We start from the raw sequence: 25133 nt of genomic DNA, 5'->3' as shown, positions 1-25133 counted from the left end.
CAAATTTATCCTTATCGTCATTGTTTCTTTTTAAATCCATTGCCTTCGACCGACCCACAATTAATTTTAGGTTAAAATTACTATTTAAATGAAACTTAGTAACATACAATCCATCGTTTTGTTGGATGATCGGATAAAGAATATCTGATGTGATTCGCTCAATTTTCGACACATATTAGCACATACATGGCAAGCAAAATCTAGGAGATATAGAGAAAAAAAAAAAAAAAAACTGATCATGTGATATGATCACAACAGGGGCAAGAGGTCTCCACTAGAGATTATGGTATCTGGAAAAAGTATTGTGTATGTCGTACCATTACATGACATGCTGACCCGGTGTTACTACTTTATATAAGTATGTAAAATTCTTTTTATGTAAACCGATTAAAAATAAGAGTGTTAGATGCACACGAAAACATTGAATTTACGAACACATGAGGTGTCTGCTATGAAGTTGGTTTCACGGTGGATATGTTTAAAATGGATGGACTAATAAACTTCTAACAATGTGCAAGATGTTCCGAATCAACATTTTCATTTTCTAGAGGATGAGATTTCTACACATAGGGAGTCAAATCAAACCTTAACAATCACATTTAATATACATTTTATATAAAAGGAAAACGAATGAAAATGACTTGAAAACTTTGAGTTTTAATAATAAGGACAAAATAAAAGGTAAAATGAATAGTATCAAGTTTGACTTTTTAGTGTAAAAATATGATTTTTCGTTAAAGTTAACAGTACTGCGGACTTTTTGTTAAAACTTCATTGTATAAACCTTTGGCACGATTAAACTTTGGCCTGCAGTTTTCTAGATCTACTAATATACTGTTGGTTTAGAATGGATAGACTCAAAGAGCTAATATTTCTATTAAAAGTAAATCTGTGTATCCAAAAATCGCGTACTATAAAACTTATGATCGTTCAACACAAGGGGTTTAAACTTTAAACTGAAATTGTAACTGGACGCAATATGATTATGTCGAATGATGGAGCTATCAAAGTTTAGCTTGTTAAAACCTTCAATCGGAGGTTTCCATCTGATATAATAGAGTGACAAGGGCCTTCTTGGCATGAAGCGGGGTATACATGTAATTAAGTCCTAAAATATTTAGTCTCTCATTTACTAGGAGATCATGAATTTAAATCTTAAATAAAAAAAACAACTAAAAATTTCTTCGTTTTGTTTAATATTTTTTATAGTACTATTTTATTTAATATAAGTCGGTGACAGTCTAATTTCTTTTTATATGCAAAATCAATACCACATTCGGTAATGTATTTTTAAATCAGAGATTTAAATTAATGGAATGTCAAAGTAAAAGTGGTTCCAAATAATTCAAACTTAAAAGTTGAGAGTTCAAAACTTTTACTTGCTTGGTGCTCCATCAACCCCTTGGGGTTCAATTCATAACCATAAAAAAAAAAAAAAAACTTTAATGAAAAACTTTCGGTACTATTTATTTTAACGAAAACTATATTTTTACATTAAATAGTCAATCTTGATACTATTCATTTTTCCTTTTATTTTATTTTTATCGTTAAAATTTAAAATTTTCAAAATTTTTTCTTTAATTTTCCAAAAAAAAAAACCTTGATATCATCGGCCCTTCTCTTTTCCATTGAAAAAAAATGAGTTTTAACGAAAAGCTCACAGTACTGTTCATTTTAATGAAAACCTATATTTTTACACTAAAAAATCAAAACTAGTACTATTTATTTTACTTTTTATTTTATTTTTATCGTTATAACTAAAAGTTTTTTATTAGTTTTCTTTAAAAAAAAATTGATGAGAAAAAGGTGCCACAACGTTAAAAACCATTGGTCAACTTAACGCTTCCACAGCTTTAGCCTTTACCAATTGCTTGAGCTGCAACAAAAATGCCATGAAACCACGCTGTGTGGTGTCTCCCGCTTCTTGACTTCCACAACCTCCGCCCGTTCTCCCCACTTTGGCCTTCGTCTCTCCTCCACCACCCGTTTATCCGGCGATACCTCAACCCAGTGGTGGATTGGGGTTTCTCTGTTCTCTCTCAGGTAAGCAGATTCTTCACCTCAAATCCCCAAGTTTCAATCTTTCAGTCTTAGTTTCCTCAATTTTCACCAAACTCGAACTGGGTTATCGTAAATATTCTCAAAATTTGATTGCTATGGATCCAAGTTCTTATCAACTGCCCAATTCCAATTCCAATTTCATCGACCAGACACTTTCCCCCAATTTCAATGAGTACCCAAGCAGCGATCCCTTTGTGGATCTTAGCTTTCTGGGCCAAAATCCTAGCAACTCTGCTCTGTCTCCGAGCTTGAGCCCCGACGGGGATGACAGTGACTACTCTGACAGTGTGCTCAGGTACATAAACCAGGTGTTAATGGAGGAGGATATGGAGACAAAGCCCTGTATGTTTCATGACCCTTTGGCTGTCCAAGCCGCTGAGAAATCTCTCTTTGAGGTTCTTGGTGGGAAGTTTCCACCTTCTCCGAATCAGCATCCGCTTAATTTTGAGAGCCCTGATGGTCGTTCTTCTGCAACTTTTAGTGATCATAGTGGAAATAATAGCTCTAGTCTTAGTTCTAGTACTAGCCATTTGGATGATTCTCGGAGTAGCGTTGATGTTATTGAGCATAAGCCCTCTATTTTGCAAAACCCAATTCCGGAAAACTTTGTTTTCCAGTCAAAGGCCAAGTCTCAGTTTTCGTCGAATGGGAATGGATTGGTGGGTTCTTATGTGAGTGAGCCTATGGTTTCTAATTTGTTTAGGGAGAGGGAATTGGTGTTACAGTTTAACAGAGGGGTAGAGGAGGCTAGTAAGTTTCTTCCTAGAGGTCAACTGATTGTTAACGTTGAGAATAACAAGCCGTACACAGTGGCGAATGGAAAGGCTGAAAATGTGGTGGTTAAGACGGAGAAGGATGAAGGCGAGTATTTTCCTACTAGTTCGAGAGGAAAGAAGAGTCATGAGAGGGAAGATGCAGATTTGGAGGTTGGGAGGAGTACCAAGCAATCAGCTGTTTATGAGGAGACAGAGGCTGATCTATCGGAGATTTTTGATAAGGTGCTTGTTTGTGGTGAGGGGAATCCCAAGCCTATTGTGAGTGAAGGTGAAGAAGTCTGTCTGGATGAAGCAAACAAGGCTCTGCAGCAGAGTGGGCAATCTGTTGGAACTAGTAATGGAAAGACTCGTGCCAAGAAAAAGGGCGACAAGAAGGAAGTGATAGATTTGAGGACTCTACTCATTTCATGTGCACAAGCTGTTTCTTCTGATGATCGTAGGACTGCTAATGAGCTACTAAAGCAGATTAGGCAGCACTCTTCCCCATTTGGCGATAGCTCGCAGAGGTTGGCTCATTGCTTTGCAAATGGCCTTGAAGCACGGTTGGCTGGCACTGGAACTCAGATATATACTGCTCTATCTTCTAAAAGAACGTCAGCTGCTGATATGCTGAAGGCTTACCAAACTTATTTTGAAGCCTGCCCGTTCATGAAGGTCGCGATAATCTTCGCAAACCACACGATTTCAAAATTAGCTGAGAAAGCAGAAACACTGCATATTATAGATTTTGGAATCCTCTACGGTTTTCAATGGCCTGCTCTCATTCGTTGCCTCTCAAGAAGAGCTGGTGGACCTCCAAAACTACGCATTACAGGGATAGAGCTTCCCCAAAGTGGTTTTCGACCTGAAGAAAGAGTCCAAGAGACAGGGCATCGTTTGGCAAAGTATTGTGAGCGGTATAATGTTCCTTTCGAGTACAATGGCATAGCAAAGAAATGGGAAGCTATCCAATATGAGGAACTCAAAGTCAAGAGAGATGAAGTGCTTGCTGTGAATTGTCTGTTCCGGTTTAAAAACCTACTTGACGAGACAGTTGTGGTAAACAGCCCAAGGGATACTGTTCTAAATTTCATTAGGAGCATGAATCCTGATATCTTTATCCATAGTGTCATTAATGGATCTTACAATGCCCCATTCTTCGTCACACGCTTCAGGGAGGCTCTATTCCACTTCTCTGCAATGTTTGATATGTTTGATACCAATTTATCTCGTGAGGATCAGATGAGATTGATGTTTGAGGAAGAGTTCCTTGGACGAGAGGTTGTAAACACAGTAGCTTGCGAGGGCTCTGAGAGAGTTGTGAGGCCTGAGACATATAAGCAGTGGCAGGCTCGGAACATGAGGGCTGGGTTCAAACAATTGCCATTGAACCGTGAACTCATGAACAAATTAAGGGCCAAGGTGAAACTGGGGTACCACCGTGATTTCATGGTTGATGAAGATGGAAACTGGATGCTGCAAGGATGGAAGGGCAGAATTCTCTACAGTTCCTCCTGTTGGGTACCGTCTAGGTCTTGAAATGCATGCTGTTTAGAACTGAATTGACTTGCACAAATAGGCTTCTGTAGTTCTATACAGATGTAAAAATAGTGCTGTATTTTGCAATCACCGTGCTGTCTGGGTGACAATGTACTGGTTTCTTATCGGTAACTTCTAGCACTGCATAACTTCGTACTAGAAATTTGATTAATGATGAACTATTGTAATGTTGAACATTGTAGTTTTCGTTTTGTATTTGTCTCAGTTGAATCTAATCGTCAAATAAACGCAATTTTTACTTTTATGGAATATGCCCCGGAGGATTTGGTTACCCTTTTCCCGTTCATCCAATCTTTTTTAATATGTTATATGATAAATGAATTTGAGTAGAAAATCCATTGCATTCTATGTTTTTTAATACAATTTATATGGTCTTACATTATGCGTTTTAATATCTAACGATATTTAGAACAGTGACAACATCGTCAACAACAAAGAAAAAAAAAAAAGCTTCGGCTTTGAATGGTGTTCATTGTACTTGCCATTGTGGTTTTGATTTGAGAACAAAGGGCAAGGAGATAACGGTGGCAAAAGGGTGCTTAGTCGACGATCATGGTTTGTCTTGGAGGTCCCTGTCGCATACTCATATCCTTATGTCCTTATGTGTGCGTGCCGTACACCAACACGTTCACACGAGAGAACGAAAGCGACATGAGAGAGAGAACGCCGAGAAGAAGCTAGAAAGATGCTGGCTGCATGCGGTCCCATGGTCTTGCAAATTGCATGTCGGCTCTCTCTAGTCTCTGTGGAGGTCCAAATCACTTCACATCTCATAAGGTCCCAAAACAAATGAACCAATGGATTGAGAATTTGAAAAATTTTAATGGATTTATACATCTATAAATTTTTATGGAATTTAATTGTTTTGTAGAGATTCCATATAAAATTTTGATTCAATTCCCTCGAAATCTCATGGGGAGAGATGAGATTTGTGGATGCTTAAAATACACTACGAAATCTCTCTAATTCCCTCTAATTCCTTAACTTTCTCAAAATTTTTAACATAAATTTCTAATTGAATACATCTGGAATGTTATAAACTTCTTTAAAATCCTAATTGAATACACCCGGATTTCTAAAGATTTTAATAAACTATCTTAAAATTCTAATTGAACACACCCTGAATTTCAGATAATCACTTAAAATCCTGATTGAATACTCCTAGATTCATTAAAAGAATGAAAATCCTTCAAAATCACAATTGAATACACCCCCCTAAGTCTCTAGTTCGATCAATTATTTTTTATTAATAAAGATGAACATTAAATTTGTTGATGCACAAAAGCAGTTCAACCAAGTTGGGTCAAAGTCAAGCAAAGCTTGAGTACGGGTTTGAGCCTCTCTTTGACCCCTTGTGTAGAGTGACTGAGTTGGATCTATATTTAATGAGCCTTGTATTAACAAATAAGGGATTATCTATTCTCTATCGCTTCTTAGTAATGCAGGGTAAGTTGATCATGTTGTTCGTTATGAACGCCTACTTTGGTCATCTTTCGACTCGTGCGGGTATCCAAGTTCCATGTGTTTACACGGACATTGATTTGTATTAGAAATTTAGAAGTTAGAACAACCGAGTTTGACAGTTCCTGATTGTATTTGGAGCCGTTTCCTATGTGCTCGGTGGCTACATTGACGTTGTTGAACTTTTACTTGGCTCAAAGACAAAACATAATACAAATTGACCCTTGACCAATATTAAGTTCTTAATGTGATGCCACATCAAGACATGCACATAATTTCCGAGGCTTTCTGTCGACCATGCTATGTATTTGTTTGTTTATTTACTAACGAATTATCAATTAACAGACAACATATTTCAGGAAGGGGTGTATTTTTGCTTGTCACCCTAAATTATAGTGTATTCTTATCATATATCACATCATTTGATACGTGTCATTTTACTTAACTGTAGTTAATTTTTTTTTTTTCAAAATTAGAAAAGGAACATTTAATATTAAAGTTAATCAGAGTTAGTTGAAATGACACGTATCAAATGATGAGATGTATGGTGAGCATACACCATAGTTATGGAGGTGAGAAAATAATGCTCCCTTCGAGAAGTGATACCGGCATTTTCACTAACCTTTGGATTTGGATATTTATACTTCTTTAAATGACATGTGTTATTTTATTACACAAAAAACAAGATTTTGACTATGAATTAATAATGAAAAATAAATGATTTAATTTCAAAAGACTTTAAAGGTCTTATTATTATTATTTTTTGTGTAAACAAGTGTCAGTTAAAGAAGTCTAAATGTCCAAATACAAAAGTTTATGCAAAGATTGCCAGCATTTTTCTCAATTTAGTAATTTATTTTATCTTTTTGTTGATCATTTTCCCTGTTTATTTGAATAAAATTTCCAAGGCCCCGAATTTTGATAATCTCTCATATTATTGCATAAATTTGTCATTGTTTTCGAAATACTAGTAGTACATCACGTGTTATCATATTAATAGAGGGAAGTTTTATTTTTAGATTAAATTTTAAATTTTTAATACAAATATTTCATGACTTATATAATAACACGTTAAATACCACTTTAAATTCTGAACACATTGAAAAATCTGTCTGTATTCTTGAGGCCAAAGCAACACGTGAGAGATTCATATTGTGTTTTGACCTTTACCATGATTAGAGGGATTAAGAAGCAAAATCAGTGTTTTCTTCTGATAAAATATAAGGAAAGCAATACCTTTCCTGTTATCATCAACCTCTATTTTCCACCCGATTAGCTCACAGTCAGAAGACATATCAATTTTTAATGTTATTCACAGTATCATGATAATGTGAAAGGGATTAAGGAAATGATTAGTAAATTAATTAAAAAAGATGAAAAGGAATAAGCATTCGTGCTCTTCAAGACAGAGGCTTGTTTGTCAAGTCAAGTTTCTTATGAGCAACCGGTGGTTTTTCTATCACCGGTAGCCTTGAGCTAGTTTGACCATGTCAAAGTTTCAACCAAGCAAACAAATATAGCTCACAAAAATATTGGATTTTTCAATTTTTTTCTAAGGGTTCTAAAGTCAAACTCTAACCCTCATAAAATACCCAAGATCTATTGCAAATTTACATCTAAAAATGTGTGAAGGAATTGGTCTTATGCATGTGTGTGAAAGTGTGAGCAGACTGAAATATGGGCATCAACATTGGCTTAGAGAATAGAGCGCAATGTATTTCGATGGAGAAATCTTATATGTAATCATTAAATGTATCATATATTGTGGTTGTGTATTATTCACATAATTTTGGACACGCAAAGGCATATTGTATGCAAGTTTTTATCGTTTGAATGAGCTTATAGCTTATAAGTTGGGCAATCCTCACCTTCCATCTCTGTTCTCTTTCCAAATATATTTTTCGAGTTATCATTCGACACGGTTGGTATTGCGGTATCTAGGACGCTACTTTTGAATTTGGTGGTGATTTCTACCTCAGTGGCAATGTCTATCCGGTTGTTAACAACGATATTAGCTCCTCATGAAAGCAAGTGGTGTTCTTGGTCTTATGTTTAGGGCTTTTGTTTTGATGGATTTGTTTCAACATACTTTGTAGCTTTCAGTGGATCAATCATCTTATGCGGATTTTTTAACAATATAAGTAACAATTGTTATGCTGATATTGAAGCGCGAATTTCATTTTTTATTGATTGTGTGTATTTTCTCCCGTTCAAGTCAGTTTTGAGTTTAAATTCGTCTTATGTTGGAATCGGTTCATACTAAAAAATGATTGTGTACATATCCAAGTCATTCACATTAATTGCACTTTATCAGCAATTTAGTTCAAACAAACTAAACCAAATCAATTTATTATAATTAGTTTGATAATAATTTTAAAACCGATCCAATCCGGGTATGTCAAAATTCAAAAGCAAGCAAAGTTCTATAGTATATGAACTGTCAAGAACATTATTTTAAGAATTTTCCACTCTCCAGGTCCCATTGCCATATTCTGTAACACTGAAAGAACAAAAGAAAACGACAGGGATTATCGAAAGAAAAAACAATGCACACAGTGGGACCAAGTCCATGGCTGCAAAGTCAAACACGTGCATGACTAATTCACGGACCGATCAGCACGGTTGGAAAAAGAGTTCAGGACTATCTCTGACTGACACTTGCTATGCTCCTTCAAGAAAGTACGTGACGCCGCTCGGCCCCACCCGCTTATAAATATCAGAAAACCTCACCGGCGCTGTTAGTTTGGTTCCCCGAACCTGAGATCGCCGCCTTTTGTTTTCGAGTCTCAACGTTTTTCTTCAAGGTACGCTAGTACTTTTCTGTTCATGTTGTTTTCTGTCATCCGATTCAGTAAAGGTTCGATCTTTGCTTGTTCTTAGAGCCTTCGCTTCAAAACCTTTGCTTCCTGTGCAATAAATCTGCAAAAACTCTGATGGGTTTTTGAGGTTTTTCATTTTTGCTTCTGATTTGTTCTTGCTAGCCTGCTTTGTTCCTTGATGGGGTTCCTGTGAGATTAAATCTTTAAATTTCATCACTTTTGTGGGTAGAATCTTAAGTTTTAGAGGGTTTTAGAGTTTAGAATTGTACCCAGGTATTTTTCTGTGATCGTTATGGATCATCCAACTGTCAATGGAAGTCCTGATTACTTGAATGGTTTCAGTATTGATGATCTAGCCTTCACACCCCATTCAACTCAATTCTCAAATCTCACAAATGAATACCAATTTAACCAGTTCTCTCCGGATCTTAACTTTGTGGACAATCATTTTTCCCTTCCGCCCGATTTCGAACAGGGTAATATTGTTCCTAAAGTCAGTTTGACCACAAGTGGAGAGTCATCTGTTCCATCTAATAGTTTGAATCCACCTGATGGAGGCTCATTGTCTCTGCCTACGGCTGTGAGCGTCGGAGGAGTAGACAGTTCCTCCGATGACAGTGATTTCTCTGAAGCTGTTTTCAAATACGTAAACCAGATTCTTTTGGAAGAGAACATAGAGAAAAAGCCTTGCATGTTCTTTGATCCGTTGGGTCTTCGTGTGACTGAGAAATCGTTCTATGATGTTCTGGGTCAACGGTACCCCTTTTCACCCAATCAGCAACCACTTCATATCAATCCGAATGTTGAGAGTCCCGGTGGTAATAATTCTGGGAGTTGTAGTGATTGTAGTGGTAGTAATAATAGTCCTAGTCCTGGTACTAGCAATTCCAATGATCCTCAACGGGTTGGCGATTCGGGAGATCCAAAATCTTCTTTTCCACAAACTACCCTTCCCAGTGACAACCCTTTCCAGTTCAATTCACATTCGAGTTCACAGTTGTCTGTTCCTCTGGAAAATCGCATGACTAGTGTTGGTGATAGGCGGCATGTTGGTGGTGGGCAGCGCCTTGATGATATGCTACGGGGCTCCTCTGTAGAAGAGTTTGTGGCTCAGAATATATATACAGATAGTGATTCTATCTTGCAATTCCAGAGAGGGTTAGAGGAAGCTAGTAAATTCCTTCCGAAAAGCACTCAGCTGCTTGTTGATCTGGAAAGCAAGACAGTGTCTCCAGAAGTGAAAGCAAGTGTGCCGATGGTTACTGTCAAGAAAGAAAAGAGTGAGCGGAAGAACTCACGTAATGGGTCAAAGGGAAGAAAGAATCGCGAGCGGGAAGATGTTGATCTTGAAGAAGGGAGGAGTAGCAAGCAGTCTGCAGTTTATATAGAAAAGACTGAAGAGAGTGAATTGTCTGAGATGTTTGACAAGGTGTTGCTGTCTACTGGCGGAAATAATGAATCTCAGTGTGACAATGTTGCTTTTAAGAATGAATCAAGCAAGACCTTGCAGCCAAGTGGACAGCCACAAGGATCTAATGGTAATGGCGGGAAGGCTCGTGGTAAGAAACAAGGAAAGAAGAAGGAAACTGTGGATTTGCGGAATCTCCTGATTTTATGTGCACAAGCCGTGTCTACCAATGATTTTAGGACCACTAGTGAACTGTTAAAGCAGGTTAGGCAGCACGCTTCTCCTAACGGTGATGGATCTCAAAGGTTGGCTCACTTCTTTGCGAATGGTCTTGAGGCTCGTATGGGTGGTACTGACACCGGAACCCAAAAGTTTTATACGTCCCTTGTCAAAAGGTCATCAGCCGTTGATATGTTGAAATCTTACCAAGTTCATCTTTCAGCTTGCCCTTTCAAGAGAATGTGTGTGCTCTTCAAAAACAAGATGATTTTGAAGATGGCTGAGAAAGCAACAACCCTTCATATTGTCGATTTCGGTATCCTGTATGGTTTCCAGTGGCCATTCCTCATCCAGCATCTTTCAAAGAGACGTGGTGGACCTCCGAAGCTACGCATTACCGGGATAGAGGTTCCCCAACCTGGGTTTCGTCCGGCAGAGTGGATTGAAGAGACTGGACGTCGCTTGGCAAGATATTGTGAGCGTTTTAATGTACCTTTTGAGTACAATGCTATAGCTTCACAAGATTGGGAATCCATCCAACTGGAGGACCTTAAGACTGAAAGGAATGAGGTGCTTGCTGTGAACTGTATGTTACGGTTCAAGAACCTACTTGATGAGACCGTTGAAGTGAACTGTCCAAGGGATGGTGTTCTACAACTAATCAGAAGGATGAAACCAGATATTTTTGTCCACTCTATTATCAATGGTTCCTACAATGCCCCTTTCTTTGTCACTCGATTTCGGGAGGCTCTCTTCCACTACTCTTCCTTGTATGATGCATTTGATATTAATATACCCCGTGACAATGAAGAGAGGTTGAGGTTTGAGAGTGAGTTCTATGGCAGGGAAGCTATGAATGTAATAGCATGTGAGGGCATCGAGCGGGTTGAGAGGCCTGAGACATATAAGCAGTGGCAGGTTCGATGCATGAGGGCTGGTTTACAGCCGTTGCAATTGGACCAAGATTTAGTGAAGATTCTTAAGGATAAGGTGAAGGCATGGTACCACAAAGATTTTGTAGTTGATCAAGATAGTGATTGGATGCTTCAAGGATGGAAGGGCCGAATTGTGTATGCTTCTTCTTGTTGGGTGCCAGCGTAGGAATCTTGTAGAATATGCTTGTTTGAACTTCTTTGAGAATTGTGATAGAAAGGATGATCAACAAACTAGGCAGAGGTACTATTTCATTTCGTATTTGAGTATTCTGGTTATCCATGTTGTACTCTAATATACCATGTTGCACTCTAATATACTAGTCGGCTTTGTAGCTGAACTACCTCAATACTTCATCTTTGTAATATTCCTTTCGAGTCCAAGAGACAGGCCACCGTTTGGCAAAGTATTGTGAGTGGTATAATGTTCCTTTCGAGTACAATGGCATCGCAAAGAAATGGGAAGCTATCCAATATGAGGAACTCAATGTCAAGAGAGATGAAGTGCTTGCTGTGAATTGTCTGTTCCGGTTTAAAAACCTACTTGACGAGACAGTTGTGGTAAACAGCCCAAGGGATGCTGTTCTAAATTTCATTAGGAGCATGAATCCTGATATCTTTATCCATAGTGTCATTAATGGATCTTACAATGCCCCATTCTACGTCACACCCTTCAGGGAGGCTCTATCCCACTTCTCTGCATTGTTTGATATGTTTGATACCAATTTATCTCGTGAAGATCCGATGAGATTGATGTTTGAGGAAGAATTCCTTGGACGAGAGGTTGTGAACACAATAGCTTGCGAGGGCTCTGAGAGAGTTGTGAGGCCTGAGACATATAAGCAGTGGCAGGTTCGGAACATGAGGGCCGGGTTCAAACAGTTGCCATTGAACCGTGAACTCATGAACAAATTAAGGGCGAACGTGAAGCTGGGGTACCACCGTGATTTCGTGGTTGATGAAGATGGAAACTGGATGCTACAAGGATGGAAGGGCAGGATTATCTACAATTCCTCGCGTTGGGTACCGTCTAGGTCTTGCAATGCATGCTTGTTAGAACAGAATTGACTTGCAGAAGTAGGCTTCTGTAGTTCTATACAGATGTATTGATAGTGCTGTGTTTTGCAATCACCATGCTGTCTTGGTGACATTATACTGGTTGCTATCGGTAACTTCTAGTCTTGCCTGTACTTGCCTGGGGTCCAACTTCTTCCCCTGTATATAGGTCGTGCGTAGTAAGATCAGGTGCCTTCTGTGTAACTTCTTAATGCTTTTTGTTTTTGTTTTTTTTTGTGGTCAATGAGAAAATAATTGATGTAAAGAGCTAGCCCTGCATAACTTTGTATTAGAATTTGATTGATGATGAACTATTGTAATGTTGAACATTGTACTTTTCTTTTTGTATATATCTCAGTTGAATCTGATCGTCAAATGAACTCAACTTTTACCTTTCTTGATGCCCGGGAGGGATTGTTTACCAGTTTCCCGTTCATCCAAACTTTTCATCGCGTATCTCAAACCAAATGCAATGTAATCAAACTTATAATATTGATGTCATAGAAATTATAAAATGCCATATGCTTGGAAGAGGTATTTATATATTATATAATAAATCAATTTAAGCATAAGTGCATTTTATATTTTCCAATACGAGTATAGGCTTACATTATCCGTGTTAAATATCTAGGAATATTTAGAACATGGTAAACTATTTATGAACTTTCGTCCACCACAAAGACAGTGCTTCGACTTTGAATGGGGTTCATTGTACGTGCCATTGTGGTTTTGATTTGATCTTTGAGAACAAAAGGCAACGAAATAACGGTGGCAAAAGGGTGTTTAGTCGACGATCGTGGTTTGTCATGGAGGTCCCTGTCGCATACTCGTACTCTTATGTCCTTGTGTGCGTGCATGAACACGTTTACACGAGAGAACGAGAGCGACACGAGAGTGAGAACACCGAGAAGAAACTAGAATGCTGCTGGGTGCATGCGGTCCCATGGTCTTGCAAATCACTTCACATCACAAATGAGTGATTGTTTTCTTTTATCCTAAGGTCATCTCCAACCGAATGGTCCAGAGGATTATAGGGCCAAAAATAATCCGAAAACCGTTTCCAATCGAGAGTTAGGCCAAAGGGCTCTGGAATCTGAGAGGACCCCACGGAATCGGAAAGGGCTGGAGGGCTGGCTAGCTGCATGGCTGCATGCAGCTAGCCAGCCAGCCCGGGGCTGGTCATTTTTTTTTAATGTTTTGTTATTTCTGTCGGTTATAGCCGACAAAAATAATATATACTATATTATTAGTGTCGGTTATAACCGACACTAATAGCAATGTTAATATAATAGCAGTTTGAACAGTGTGGGTTAAAACCGTCACTAATTCTAATTTGAATTCCAACGGCTAGCCAGTCACTAGCCGTTGTATTCAATTTTTTTTTTTTGTTTTTATGAATTTAAACTTTTTTTTTCTATAACTTCCTATAACTTTTTTTCTATAACTTATATTTTACAAAATTTGGTTCATATTTTTTTTCGTATAACTTCTATTTTATAAAATTTGTTTCATATTTTTTTGAAATTCCATTTTTTTCCTATAACTTCTATTTCACAAAATTTGTTTCATATTTTTTTCCTATAACTTCCTATAACTTTTTTTCTATAACTTATATTTTACAAAATTTGGTTCATATTTTTTTTCGTATAACTTCTATTTTATAAAATTTGTTTCATATTTTTTTGAAATTCCATTTTTTTCCTATAACTTCTATTTCACAAAATTTGTTTCATATTTTTTTTTAAATTCTATTTTTTTTCCTATAACTTCCTAAGCCATTATACAACATTAAATTAAATTAAGTAACATGAAACAATATGAAACAACATTAAATAACATTAACCAACATAAAAATTATACAACATGAAACTTTAACAACATTTTTAAAAACATTTAAAAACATAAAACATAAATGCCTACTCCATGCTTCTTCAATAGATTGAATTGAAAGAGATTGAATGGAAATAGATTGAATTCAAAGTTGTGAGAATTATATCCCAATATCCACCCTATTTATAGCAAAAAAATATTCAAATCCAACGGCTAGCTGACGTCAGCTACCAACGGCTAGCTGACATTACTTAGCTGTTGGATTTGAATTTAAGTTGTAGTTTTTAAATAATAAATTATGTTTGGCCCTTTGGCCCTCCGTTGGAGACAGTTTTTTGTGACAGGGCTAAGACGAGGCCTCTGGCCCTCGGTTGGAGATGGAAGCAAATATGACCATGTACCGTTCATTAAAATATTAATATCTTGGAGGATCTTGGGGGGCGAAAGGGCTAAAACGAGCCCTCTGGCCAGCCATCGGTTGGAGATGGCCTAAGTGGTACCGAAGTTGTCCAAATAGATAAAACATAAGACGACACTCATTTTCAGTAAAAGTGACCAGTCAATTCAAGCATTATTAACATAAGAGTAAATTACATTTTACTCCTTCGGGTTTGGGTGCAATTATAACCTCATACAACATCTTTAAAATATTTCAATCTCATAGACAAACTTTTATTTTGTTGCAATTTTATGCATCCGTTAGTTAAACCGTTAATTTAACCGTTATATGGTGACGTGACAAATGCATGACCCACATATTTGAGGACGTGACATATAAAAAAGAATTAATTATCAAAAAGCAATTTAAAAAAAAATTAAATTAAACAAAAAAGGGGCCCACCCTTCTTCTCCCCAAGACCTCCATCTCCATCTTCTTCTTTCTCCACCCCGACCACCTATCCCAGACAACCATGTCAATCCCTCCCCCTTTAAATTTCCCTCTCCCAATTCTTAATAGTTCCAGATCATCAACAAAACAATTTACACAACCAAATCATCAAATTTCTGATTCCCAAATCTTGACACACGGCATGGCGTCGATTGACGCCTTCGTCACCGGCGGCTGACCGTCCTTGCCACCCAGCCCCCACAGCAGAGAGTCCAGGTCCGAATATCCTTCGTTCACTGACACGCGTTGGTGAGGATGATTCCTTCCCGCTGGGTTCGTCTTATCGGGTTTTCTCTATCTGGGTTTCAAGTCGGGTGTTGCGGCGGAGTGGCTGCACCTAAGATTAAAGGCATGAGCACAGAGAGCTCTCGATCTCGACCCTTCCTCATGACCCAGTCGAAAAGGGAAGCTAATTCAGACACAAACTCATCTTCGGATCTAGGAAATTTTCTAGGCTTTATTTTCGGATTAAGAGCGAAAACTGAGAGAAAATATAAGAAGACTCGGAACAAATTTGAAAAAAATTAGGAATGGGGTTTAGGGATTGGGAGGGTGAGGATTGACATGGTGGTTGTATGTGACGGGTGGTGGTGGTGGTGGAGAAAGAAGGAGATGGTGATGCAGGTCTCAGGTGGAGAAGGAAGAAGATGGAGATGGAGGTCTCGGGTGGGAGAAGAGGGGTGGCCCCCCCTTTTTTTTTGTTTAATTTAATTTTTTGTTTAAATTGCTTTTTGATAATCAATTAATTTTTATGCCATGTCATTAAATATGTGGGTCATGCATTTGCCATCATTTAACGGTCAAATTAACAGTTTAATTAACGGATGTATGAAATTGCAACAAAATAAAAGTTTGTGTATGAAATTGAAATGTTTTAAAGATGTTGTATGCGGTTGCAATTGAACCCAAACCCCGAGGGGGTAAAATGTAATTTACCCTTAACATAATAATTCACGCTACTGCAACTGTCAGCGTACAAATTCTTTTATTTTGAATCAGATCAACCACACACATCATTCACAAATATCATACAATTCACACTTCGCACGACTCTGCATTCAGGCGTTGCATTGCGTCCGTTTCTGGTTTATCTTCTACATTTGAATATAGACTCTACATTGCAAACTCCGTTTCTAATTCTGCTTTTACATTTGGATTCAGACTATGTAATTCAGTGTCTGTTTCTGGTTTTGCTTTTACATTTAGATTCAGACTTTGCAATGCAATGTCTTTTTTTGTACTTCTTTTTCTTATGGATTGTCTTCAAGTTTTCAAGATATGCAAGCATTATCTTCCACCATTCCAGCGCAAATTCAAATAGCAAAAAGAGCCTAAAATCCAAAGCACACATTTCACAGATTTGATCCACTGCCCAATTTCATCCTCGAGCGCCTTCCAAACCTCATCGATACTCATGTTCAACTTCTGCAACTCTAACCCAAACAAGCTTTCTTCTAGAAACTCTCTTCTACAGTTGATGTGGGACCACTCCTTCATGAACACTGCCGGCACCATTGGCTTCATGATCTCGTGGAGATCAGTGATGGTTCTAGAAGGAATCATGTCAATTGTGATGTTGTAGTCACTGATCGACTAAGCCATTGGGATTTGGTGCTACTCACCATCACCAATGACCTCTTCTTCATTAGAGAGAAAAATGGGAGAGAAGGGATGAGAGAAGGATGAGAGAGAGAAAGAGATAAGAGAAAGAAGTAGATAATGACAAGGGAGAGGGAAGGAGAGAAGGAAAGCAATAAATTGAAGTGATAAGGGTAGAATAGTTATTTTCTAACTAATCTAAACTCATGTGGTATGCTTCATTGACCTATATATAATTACTGTAAATATTTCATTAATTATGTCCAAAAAAAAAATTTGACATTGATATATGCCTAATTTGTAAAGATTCTATTGACCTTTGGCTAAATAACCTAAAAAACATTGTGTGGAGCCAAAAATAATCCCAAAAATCATGGAGATGACATGTGGATTTTTGGACAAGAAGGACAAGATTACCCTCGAGACACATCGGAATTCCCATGTGCATGCAACAGACAATAATGACTCAATCAAGTAAGAGTCAAATGTGGTCAATATGGTATTTATTTAAATCTCTCTCATCACTTCTCATCAAATCCTTATTCAAAAGGTAACTCCGAAAACTTCCTATTTAATTTAGGAATAATTGTCATCTTAATTGCAAGATATTATTTCACATAATATCTTGCAATTATTCACCCAATTACACCATATATGGCCAACCACTCTCCACCCAAATGGCCGGCCACTATCCTATAAATACTCATCTTATCCCACTAAAATGCTAAGCTATTTGCTATTCACAAACTCCTAAACATATTCTTTTCATAATTCTAATTTTGGCATCGGAGATTCTTCGGCCAAAGCCCCCCAATTCATCATGGGCGCGTGAGGATTTTGGCCTTAATCGAATGTGTTATTATTTTGTAGGTGCATTTTCGTCAAAGGAAGAGATGACAAAAATTTGCATCCACACAATGATCATGAATTGGAGTTTGAAAATTGAAGTCCTCCACCCGCAAGCAATGGAGAGAGGAGGACTTATGCAATCACATAGTTTGTTAATTAGATTTAATTTAGAGATATTTTTCTTCACAATATTGAAATAAATCTCTAGTTCGATCAATTTTTTTTTATTAATAAAGATGATAATTAAATTTGTTGATGCACAAAAGCCGCTCAACCGAGTTGGGTCAAAATCAGCCCAAGCTCGAGTACGGGCTCAGACTGTTTTGGGCATCTCTTTGACTCCTCATTTAAAGCAACTGAGTTGGATCTATGCTTAATGAGTTTTGTATTGACAAATAGAGGATTATTTTTTCTCTATCTGTTTTGGGCATCTCTTTGACTCCTCATTTAGAGCAACTGAGTTGGATATAGGTTTAATGAGTTTTATCTATCACGTCTCATTGATGTGAGATAAGTTGATCACGTTGTTCGTAGCATCATGTGAGTAAAGGTAAAACTTTGCCTGATGAATGCCTACTTTGGTCATCTTTCGACCCGTGCGCGTATCCAAGTTCCGTACGTGTTTACATGGACTTGTGGGATGTGTGTCTGAGTGCTTTGAATTAGAAATTTATAAGTTAGAACAACCGAGTTTGACAGTTCCTCATAGTATTTGGAGCCGTTTTCCATGTGCTCGGTGGCTCCATTGACATTGTTGAACTTTTACTTGGCTCAAAGACAAAACCTAATACAAATTGGCCTTTGACTAATATTAAGTTCCTAATGTGATGTCACATCAAGACATTCACATAATTTCCCAGGTTTTCTGTCGACCATGCTATGTATTTGTTTGATTATTTACTAACGAATTATTAATTAGCAGACAACATATTTTAGGAGTGCTAGCAACATTTGCATTAATTTTTGCATTTGGATATATACGCTTCTTTAAATGACACGTGTTATTTTATTACCAAAAAAAGAAAGAAAGCGAGGAATTAATGATGAAGAATAAAAAATAAAATTTCAAAAGGCATTAAAGGTTTTTTTTTTTGTTTTTTTTTTTGTTAAACACGTATCATTTGAAGAAGTGAAAATGTCCAAATAAAAATGTTGGTGCAAAAGTTGTCAGCATTTTTCTTAATTTAGTCATTTATTCTATCTTTTTGTTGACCATTTTTCCTATTTATTTGAACCGAATTTTGATAACCTCTCATATTTTTAGAGAAATTTTTTATTGTGTCCGAAACACAAGTGATACATTATTATATTAGTTGAGGAAGTTTTATTTTTTAAGTTGTTAATTTTTAACACAAATGTCTCACAATTTGTATAATGACACGTAGTGTACCACCAAATGTTTCAAGCACACTGAAAAATCTTTTCATATTCTTGAGGCCAAAGCAATGTATGAGATGCTAGGAAAACTAACGAAAAGTGCAAAAAAAACTTTAGTTTTAATGAAAAATGACAAATAAAAGTGTAGTGAATAGTATTAGACAAAGATAAAAATATGATTTTTTTATTAAAAATGAATAGTACCGAGAATGTTTCGTTAAAACTCTTGATTATGTTTTGACCTTTACCATGATTAGAGGGATTAAGAAGCAAACTCTGTGTTTTAAAAGAATAAGGAAAGCATTGCCTTTTCTGTTATCATCAACCTCTATTTTCCACTCGATTAGCTCACAGTCAGAAGACATGTCAAATTTTAATGTTATTATCATGGTAATGTGAACGGGATTAAAGAAATGATTAGTTAATTAATTAAAAAAAGATGAAATGGAATATTCATTCGTGCTCTTCAAGACAGGAGCGTGTTTCTCAAGTCAATATAACTTATGAGCAACCGGTGGCTTTTCGATCACCGGTACTCTTGAGCTAGTTTGACCAGGTCAATGTTTCAACCAAGCAAAGAAATGTACCTCATAAAAATATTGGATTTTTCAAAATTTTCCAAGGGTTGGAATGTCAAGCTCCAACCTGTAAAATACCCAAGATCTATTACAATTTACATCTAAATAAACTAAATGTGTGAAAGAATTGTACGTATTGCATGTGTGTGAAACTATGCGCAGACTGAAATATGGGCATCAATATTGGCTTAGAGAATAGAGAGCAATGTACTTCGATAGAGAAAAAACTTATATGTAATATTTAAATGTATTATATATTGTGGTTGTGTACTACTGACATAATTTTGGATATGCAAGACATATTATTGTTCGTTTGAATGAGGTTATGAGTCGGGCAACCTTCACTTCCCTTTCCTATTCTCCTTCCAAATCTATTTTTCAAGTTATCATTCGATTCGGTTGATATTGCGGTATCTGGGATGCTACTTTTGATTTTGGTGGTGATTTCTACATCAATGGCAAATGTCTATTCTGCTATTAACAATGAGGGTTGCTCCTCATGAAAGCAAGTGGTGTTCTTGATCTTATGTTTAGGGCTTTTGTTGCGATGGATTTGTTTTAGCCATAGCTTGTTGCTTTCAATAGATCTATCATGTTATGTGGACTTGTTTACGATCTGTATAAGTAACAATTGTTACGTTGGTATTGAATCGCGGATTTTATACTTTATTAGTTATGTGTGCTTTCTTCAGTTCAAGTTAGTTTTGAGTTCAAAATCGTCTTATACTGGAAATGATTTTTAAAGAAAAAACGATTGCGTACATAACCAAATCATTCAACAATAATTTGGTTTTGACAACAATTTAAGTTCAAACATACTAAATCCAATCAATTTATTATAATTAGTTCGATGATATTTTTAAAATCGATCAAATCCGAGCATGCAAAGTTGTATAGTATGAACTATCAAGTACATTATTTTAAGAATCTTCCACTCTCCATGCCCCATTTCGAAATTCTGTAACACTGAAATATAAAAGAAAAAGACAGAGATTATCGAAAGAAACAAGGGACGGAGTGGGACCAAGTCTATGGTTCCAAAGTCAAACATGTGCATGACTAGTCTAACGCAGAGACCGATCTACCCGGTAGCAAAAAGAGTTCAGGGCTCTCTCTGACTGACTCATGCTATGATCCTCCAAGAAAGTTTGTGACGCCGCTCGCCCCCACCCGCTTATAAATATCAGAAAACCTCACCGGCGCTGTTAGTTTGGTTCCCCGAACCTGAGATCGCCGCCCTTTGTTTTCAAGTCTCAACGTTTTTCTTCAAGGTACGCCAGTACTTTTCTGTTCATGTTGTTCTCTGCCATCCTATTCAGTAAAGGTTCGATCTTTGCTTGTTCTTAGAGCCTTCCACTTCAAAACCTTTGCTTCCTGTGCAATAAATCTGCAAAAACTCTGATGGGTTTTTGAGGTTTTTCATTTTTGCTTCTGATTTGTTCTTGCTAGCCTGCTTTGTTCCTTGATGGGGTTCCTGTGTGGTTAAATCTTTAAATTTCATCACTTTTGTGTGTAGAATCTTAAGTTTTAGAGGGTTTTAGAGTTTAGAATTGTACCCAGGTATTTTTCTGTGATCGTTATGGATCATCCAACTTTCAATGGAAGTCCTGATTACTTGAATGGTTTCAGCATTGATGATCTAGCCTTCTCACCCGATTCAACTCAATTCTCAAATCTCACAAATGAATACCAATTTGACCAGTTCTCTCCGGATCTTAACTTCATGGACAATCATTTTTCCCTTCCACCCGATTTCGAACAGGGTATTATTGTTCCTAAAGTTAGTTTGACCACAAGTGGAGAGTCATTTGTTCCATCTAAAAGTTTGAGTCCACCTGATGGAGGCTCATTGTCTCTGCCTACGACTGTGAGCGTCGGAGGAGCAGACAGTTCCTCCGATGACAGTGATTTCTCTGAAGCTATATTCAAATACGTAAACCAGATTCTTTTGGAAGAGAACATAGAGAAAAAGCCTTGCATGTTCTATGATCCGTTGGGTCTTCGTGTGACCGAGAAATCGTTCTACGATGTTCTTGGTCAACAGTACCCCTTTTCACCCAATCAGCAACCACTTCATATCAATCCGAATGTTGAGAGTCCCGGTGGTAATAATTCTGGGAGTTGTAGTGATTGTAGTGGTAGTAATAGTAGTTCTAGTCCTGGTACTAGCAATTCCATTGATCCTCAATGGGTTGGCGATTCGGGAGAGCAAAAACCTTCTTTTCCACAAACTTCCCTTCCCAATGACAGCCCCTTCCAGTTTAATTCACATTCGAGTTCACAGTTGTCTGTTCCTCTGGAAAATCGCATGACTAGTGTTGGTGATGGGCGGCATGTTGATAATATGCTGCAGGGCTCCTCTGTAGAAGAGTTTGTGGCTCAGAATATATTTACAGACAGTGATTCTATGTTGCAATTCCAGAGAGGGTTAGAGGAAGCTAGTAAATTCCTTCCGAAAAGCACTCAGCTGCTTGTTGATCTGGAAAGCAACACAGTGTCTCCAGAAGTGAAAGCAAGTGTGCCGATGGTGGTTACAGTCAAGAAAGAAAAGGGTGAGAGGAAGAACTCACGTAATGGGTCAAAGGGAAGAAAGAATCGCGAGCGGGAAGATGTTGATCTCGAAGAAGGGAGGAGTAGCAAGCAGTCTGCCGTTTATATAGAAAAGACTGAAGAGAGTGAATTGTCTGAGATGTTTGACAAGGTGTTGCTGTCTACTGGCGGAAATAATGAATCTCAGTGTGGCAATGTTGCTTTTAAGAATGAAGCAAGCAAGACCTTGCAGCCAAGTGGACAGCCACAAGGATCTAATGGTAATGGCGGGAAGGCTCGTGGTAAGAAACAAGGAAAGAAGAAGGAAACTGTGGATTTGCGGAATCTCCTGATTTTATGTGCACAAGCCGTGTCTACCAATGATTTTAGGACCACTAGTGAACTGTTAAAGCAGGTTAGGCAGCACGCTTCTCCTAACGGTGATGGATCTCAAAGGTTGGCTCACTTCTTTGCGAATGGTCTTGAGGCTCGTATGGGTGGTACTGACACCGGAACCCAAAAGTTTTATACGTCCCTTGCCAAAAGGTCATCAGCCGTTGATGTGTTGAAATCTTACCACGTTCATCTTTCAGCTTGCCCTTTCAAGAGAATGTGTATGCTCTTCAAAAACAAGATGATTTTGAAGATGGCTGAGAAAGCAACAACCCTTCATATCGTCGATTTTGGTATCCTGTATGGTTTCCAGTGGCCAATCCTCATCCAGCATCTTTCAAAGAGACATGGTGGACCTCCGAAGCTACGCATTACTGGAATAGAGGTTCCCCAACCTGGGTTTCGTCCGGCAGAGTGGATTGAAGAGACTGGACGTCGCTTGGGAAGATATTGTGAGCGTTTTGGTGTACCTTTTGAGTACAATGCCATAGCTTCACAAAATTGGGAATCCATCCAACTGGAGGACCTCAAGACTGAAAGGAATGAGGTGCTTGCTGTGAACTGTATGTTACGGTTCAAGAACCTACTTGATGAGACCGTTGAAGTGAACTGTCCAAGGGATGCTGTTCTAAATCTAATCAGAAAGATGAAACCAGATATTTTTGTCCACTCTATTATCAATGGTTCCTACAATGCCCCTTTCTTTGTCACTCGATTTCGGGAGGCTCTCTTCCACTACTCTTCCTTGTATGATGCATTTGATATTAATATACCCCGTGACAATGAAGAGAGGTTGAGGTTTGAGAGTGAGTTCTATGGCAGGGAAGCTATGAATGTAATAGCATGTGAGGGCGTAGAGAGGGTTGAGAGGCCTGAGACATATAAGCAGTGGCAGGTTCGATGCATGAGGGCTGGTTTACAGCCGTTGCAATTGGACCAAGATTTAGTGAAGAATCTTAAGGATAAGGTGAAGGCATGGTACCACAAAGATTTTGTTGTTGATCAAGATAGTGATTGGATGCTTCAAGGATGGAAGGGCCGAATTGTGTATGCTTCTTCTTGTTGGGTGCCAGCGTAGGAATCTTGTAGAACATTCTTGTTTGAACTTCTTTGAGAATTGCGATAGAAAGGATGTTCAACAAACTAAGCAGAGGTACTATTTCATTTCATATTTGAGTATTATGGTTATCCATGTTGTACTCTAATATATATGCATATACTAGTAGGAGTTCATCCTTGTGAGGGTTGAGTTATTCGACCCACCCAGCAAGTTAGAAAAAAAGCTTATTCATATTTTTCATGTTTTTTCAGGTCATTTGTGGTAATGCCTTCTCGAAGAAGAACCTTAACGAAAGAGTGGTGTTTCTCATTAGATATTTACTAAATTATCTTTTTGGCTTTTGATCGATGCAAATGATGGTTGAAGGCGTATTGGTCATGATGGATGATGGTTGAACGCCTCTCCTGCTGGTATGATATTTAGTTATGTACATGCAGTCGGTTGCAGAACTATGGACATTAGTCAGATAGAATAAAGAGATGGAACAAGCTATGAACTTCTGTTGTGACGAAGAGCTGTTGTTACACATGCTGGTCGGAACTTTTTTCTATCAATAGTTGCAATATCGGGGATTTTCCGTTCTTAATCTTTGTACGATCTTTTTTGGATCTTAGACTTTTGTGTTTGTTCTTTTTTGGATCTTAGACTTTTGTGTTTGTTCTATCAGATGTATCAACAAGTAGAATGCCTTTATTTTTGTGGTTTATTGATCAAGTAGCTGTGTTGCTCACAAGTTCTCGTCTTCCGTTCTTCATTTTGGCAATGAAAAATTACGGAAAGATGCAAGTGCTCGGCTTCGTTATTATCTTGTTGCGTGTATGGTAAGGTGTATTGTATACATGTTAGTAGGTTTTGATAGGACATAGTATGTCCCATCGTTCTGTGCGGAGGCTGCATATGGCATCAGACAACCGAGTGGAACCAACTTCGCAGGGACCGTAGTGTGGGGATCCCGGTGTATTTGTGACTTGTGAGAAGTGCCATATGCCTTGTGTGGCCCGATTGTCCGGACCTAAGAACTTCTTCTAACGAGAAATACTAGGTCACAATTAAGAGATGTTCTTGTGTAAGGCACCTGAATTGGGGGGGGGGGGGGGGGGGGAGGGGGGGTGGTGGGAGTGAGAGAGTGATGGATCAAAAGTGGTCCAGGTTAACGTGACAAAATAGGGGATGAGGTAAAGGGAAGATTTCTGTGTCTGGGTCTATAGGGGTGAGTTGGTCGGACTTGCGGACCTTAGAATTTCTCCATAATTTGACATATGTACCATATTTTAGATTCATACTAATCAGTGTCCATCTAATAAATTTTCATATGGCAAGTATACCTTCCACATATTTTGTAAAATTATAATTATTACCCTTACATCATTCTCTTTGACAATTTAATATATCACATTAAATATCATTATTTTTAGTCATTAACATATTCATAGCAGTTTATTTAAAAGTTACTAGATACTCGAACACTATCAAACACTCAACAACTTTATTTTTTAGCTGTTTAATCTCACAGCATAGCAGAACAATTTATTTCTTTATTTAATTTCAAAGCACAACAATACTAAACTAGCCCTAAGGGGGTGAGGGAGTGGGCTACAACACTAAACCTCACAATGGGTTAGCGTAGTTCAAATTCACCTTTGGCAAGAATCGAACCTAAGACCTCTCACTTACAAGTGAAGAGACTGTAATACTAAATGGCAATAGATTCTTTTATTAAAAAGACGTTATGTTATCATTTTTTTCCCTTTTAAGACT

General features: G+C 37.7%; 3 protein-coding genes across 5 annotated transcripts; all 3 read left to right on the top strand.

Annotated features, from left to right (window-relative positions):
* Positions 1-1794: 1794 nt before the first annotated feature.
* On the top strand, positions 1795-11567 carry LOC126590181 (uncharacterized). Its single transcript, XM_050255709.1, has 4 exons — positions 1795-4352; positions 4396-4483; positions 4582-4643; positions 8901-11567. Exons 1-4 carry the CDS (start codon positions 2157-2159, stop codon positions 11382-11384), a joined length of 4830 nt encoding a protein of 1609 aa, XP_050111666.1. The 5' UTR covers positions 1795-2156; the 3' UTR covers positions 11385-11567.
* LOC126591164 (scarecrow-like protein 33) lies at positions 8497-24108 on the top strand. 3 transcript variants are annotated; one of them, XM_050256745.1, is made up of 3 exons: positions 8497-8641; positions 20665-23468; positions 23627-24108. In XM_050256745.1, exon 2 carries the CDS (start codon positions 20973-20975, stop codon positions 23391-23393), a length of 2421 nt encoding a protein of 806 aa, XP_050112702.1. In that variant the 5' UTR covers positions 8497-8641; positions 20665-20972; the 3' UTR covers positions 23394-23468; positions 23627-24108. The 3 variants fall into 3 exon arrangements, with proteins under 3 accessions (XP_050112702.1, XP_050112703.1, XP_050112701.1); XM_050256746.1 differs by having other exon boundaries at positions 8530-8694; positions 20718-23468; XM_050256744.1 differs by lacking the exon at positions 8497-8641 and having other exon boundaries at positions 20514-23468.
* On the top strand, positions 11438-12647 carry LOC126590180 (scarecrow-like protein 14). The gene is made up of 2 exons (XM_050255708.1): positions 11438-11459; positions 11601-12647. The coding sequence occupies exons 1-2, from the start codon at positions 11438-11440 to the stop codon at positions 12281-12283; spliced, it is 705 nt and encodes a 234-aa protein (XP_050111665.1). The 3' UTR covers positions 12284-12647.
* Positions 24109-25133: the final 1025 nt, after the last annotated feature.

Source organism: Malus sylvestris, chromosome 11, assembly GCF_916048215.2.
Source record: "Malus sylvestris chromosome 11, drMalSylv7.2, whole genome shotgun sequence".
Taxonomy (NCBI): Eukaryota; Viridiplantae; Streptophyta; class Magnoliopsida; order Rosales; family Rosaceae; genus Malus; species Malus sylvestris.
The sequence above is the reverse complement of the archived record's forward strand: the minus strand, read 5'-3'. Positions and strand labels throughout refer to the sequence as shown.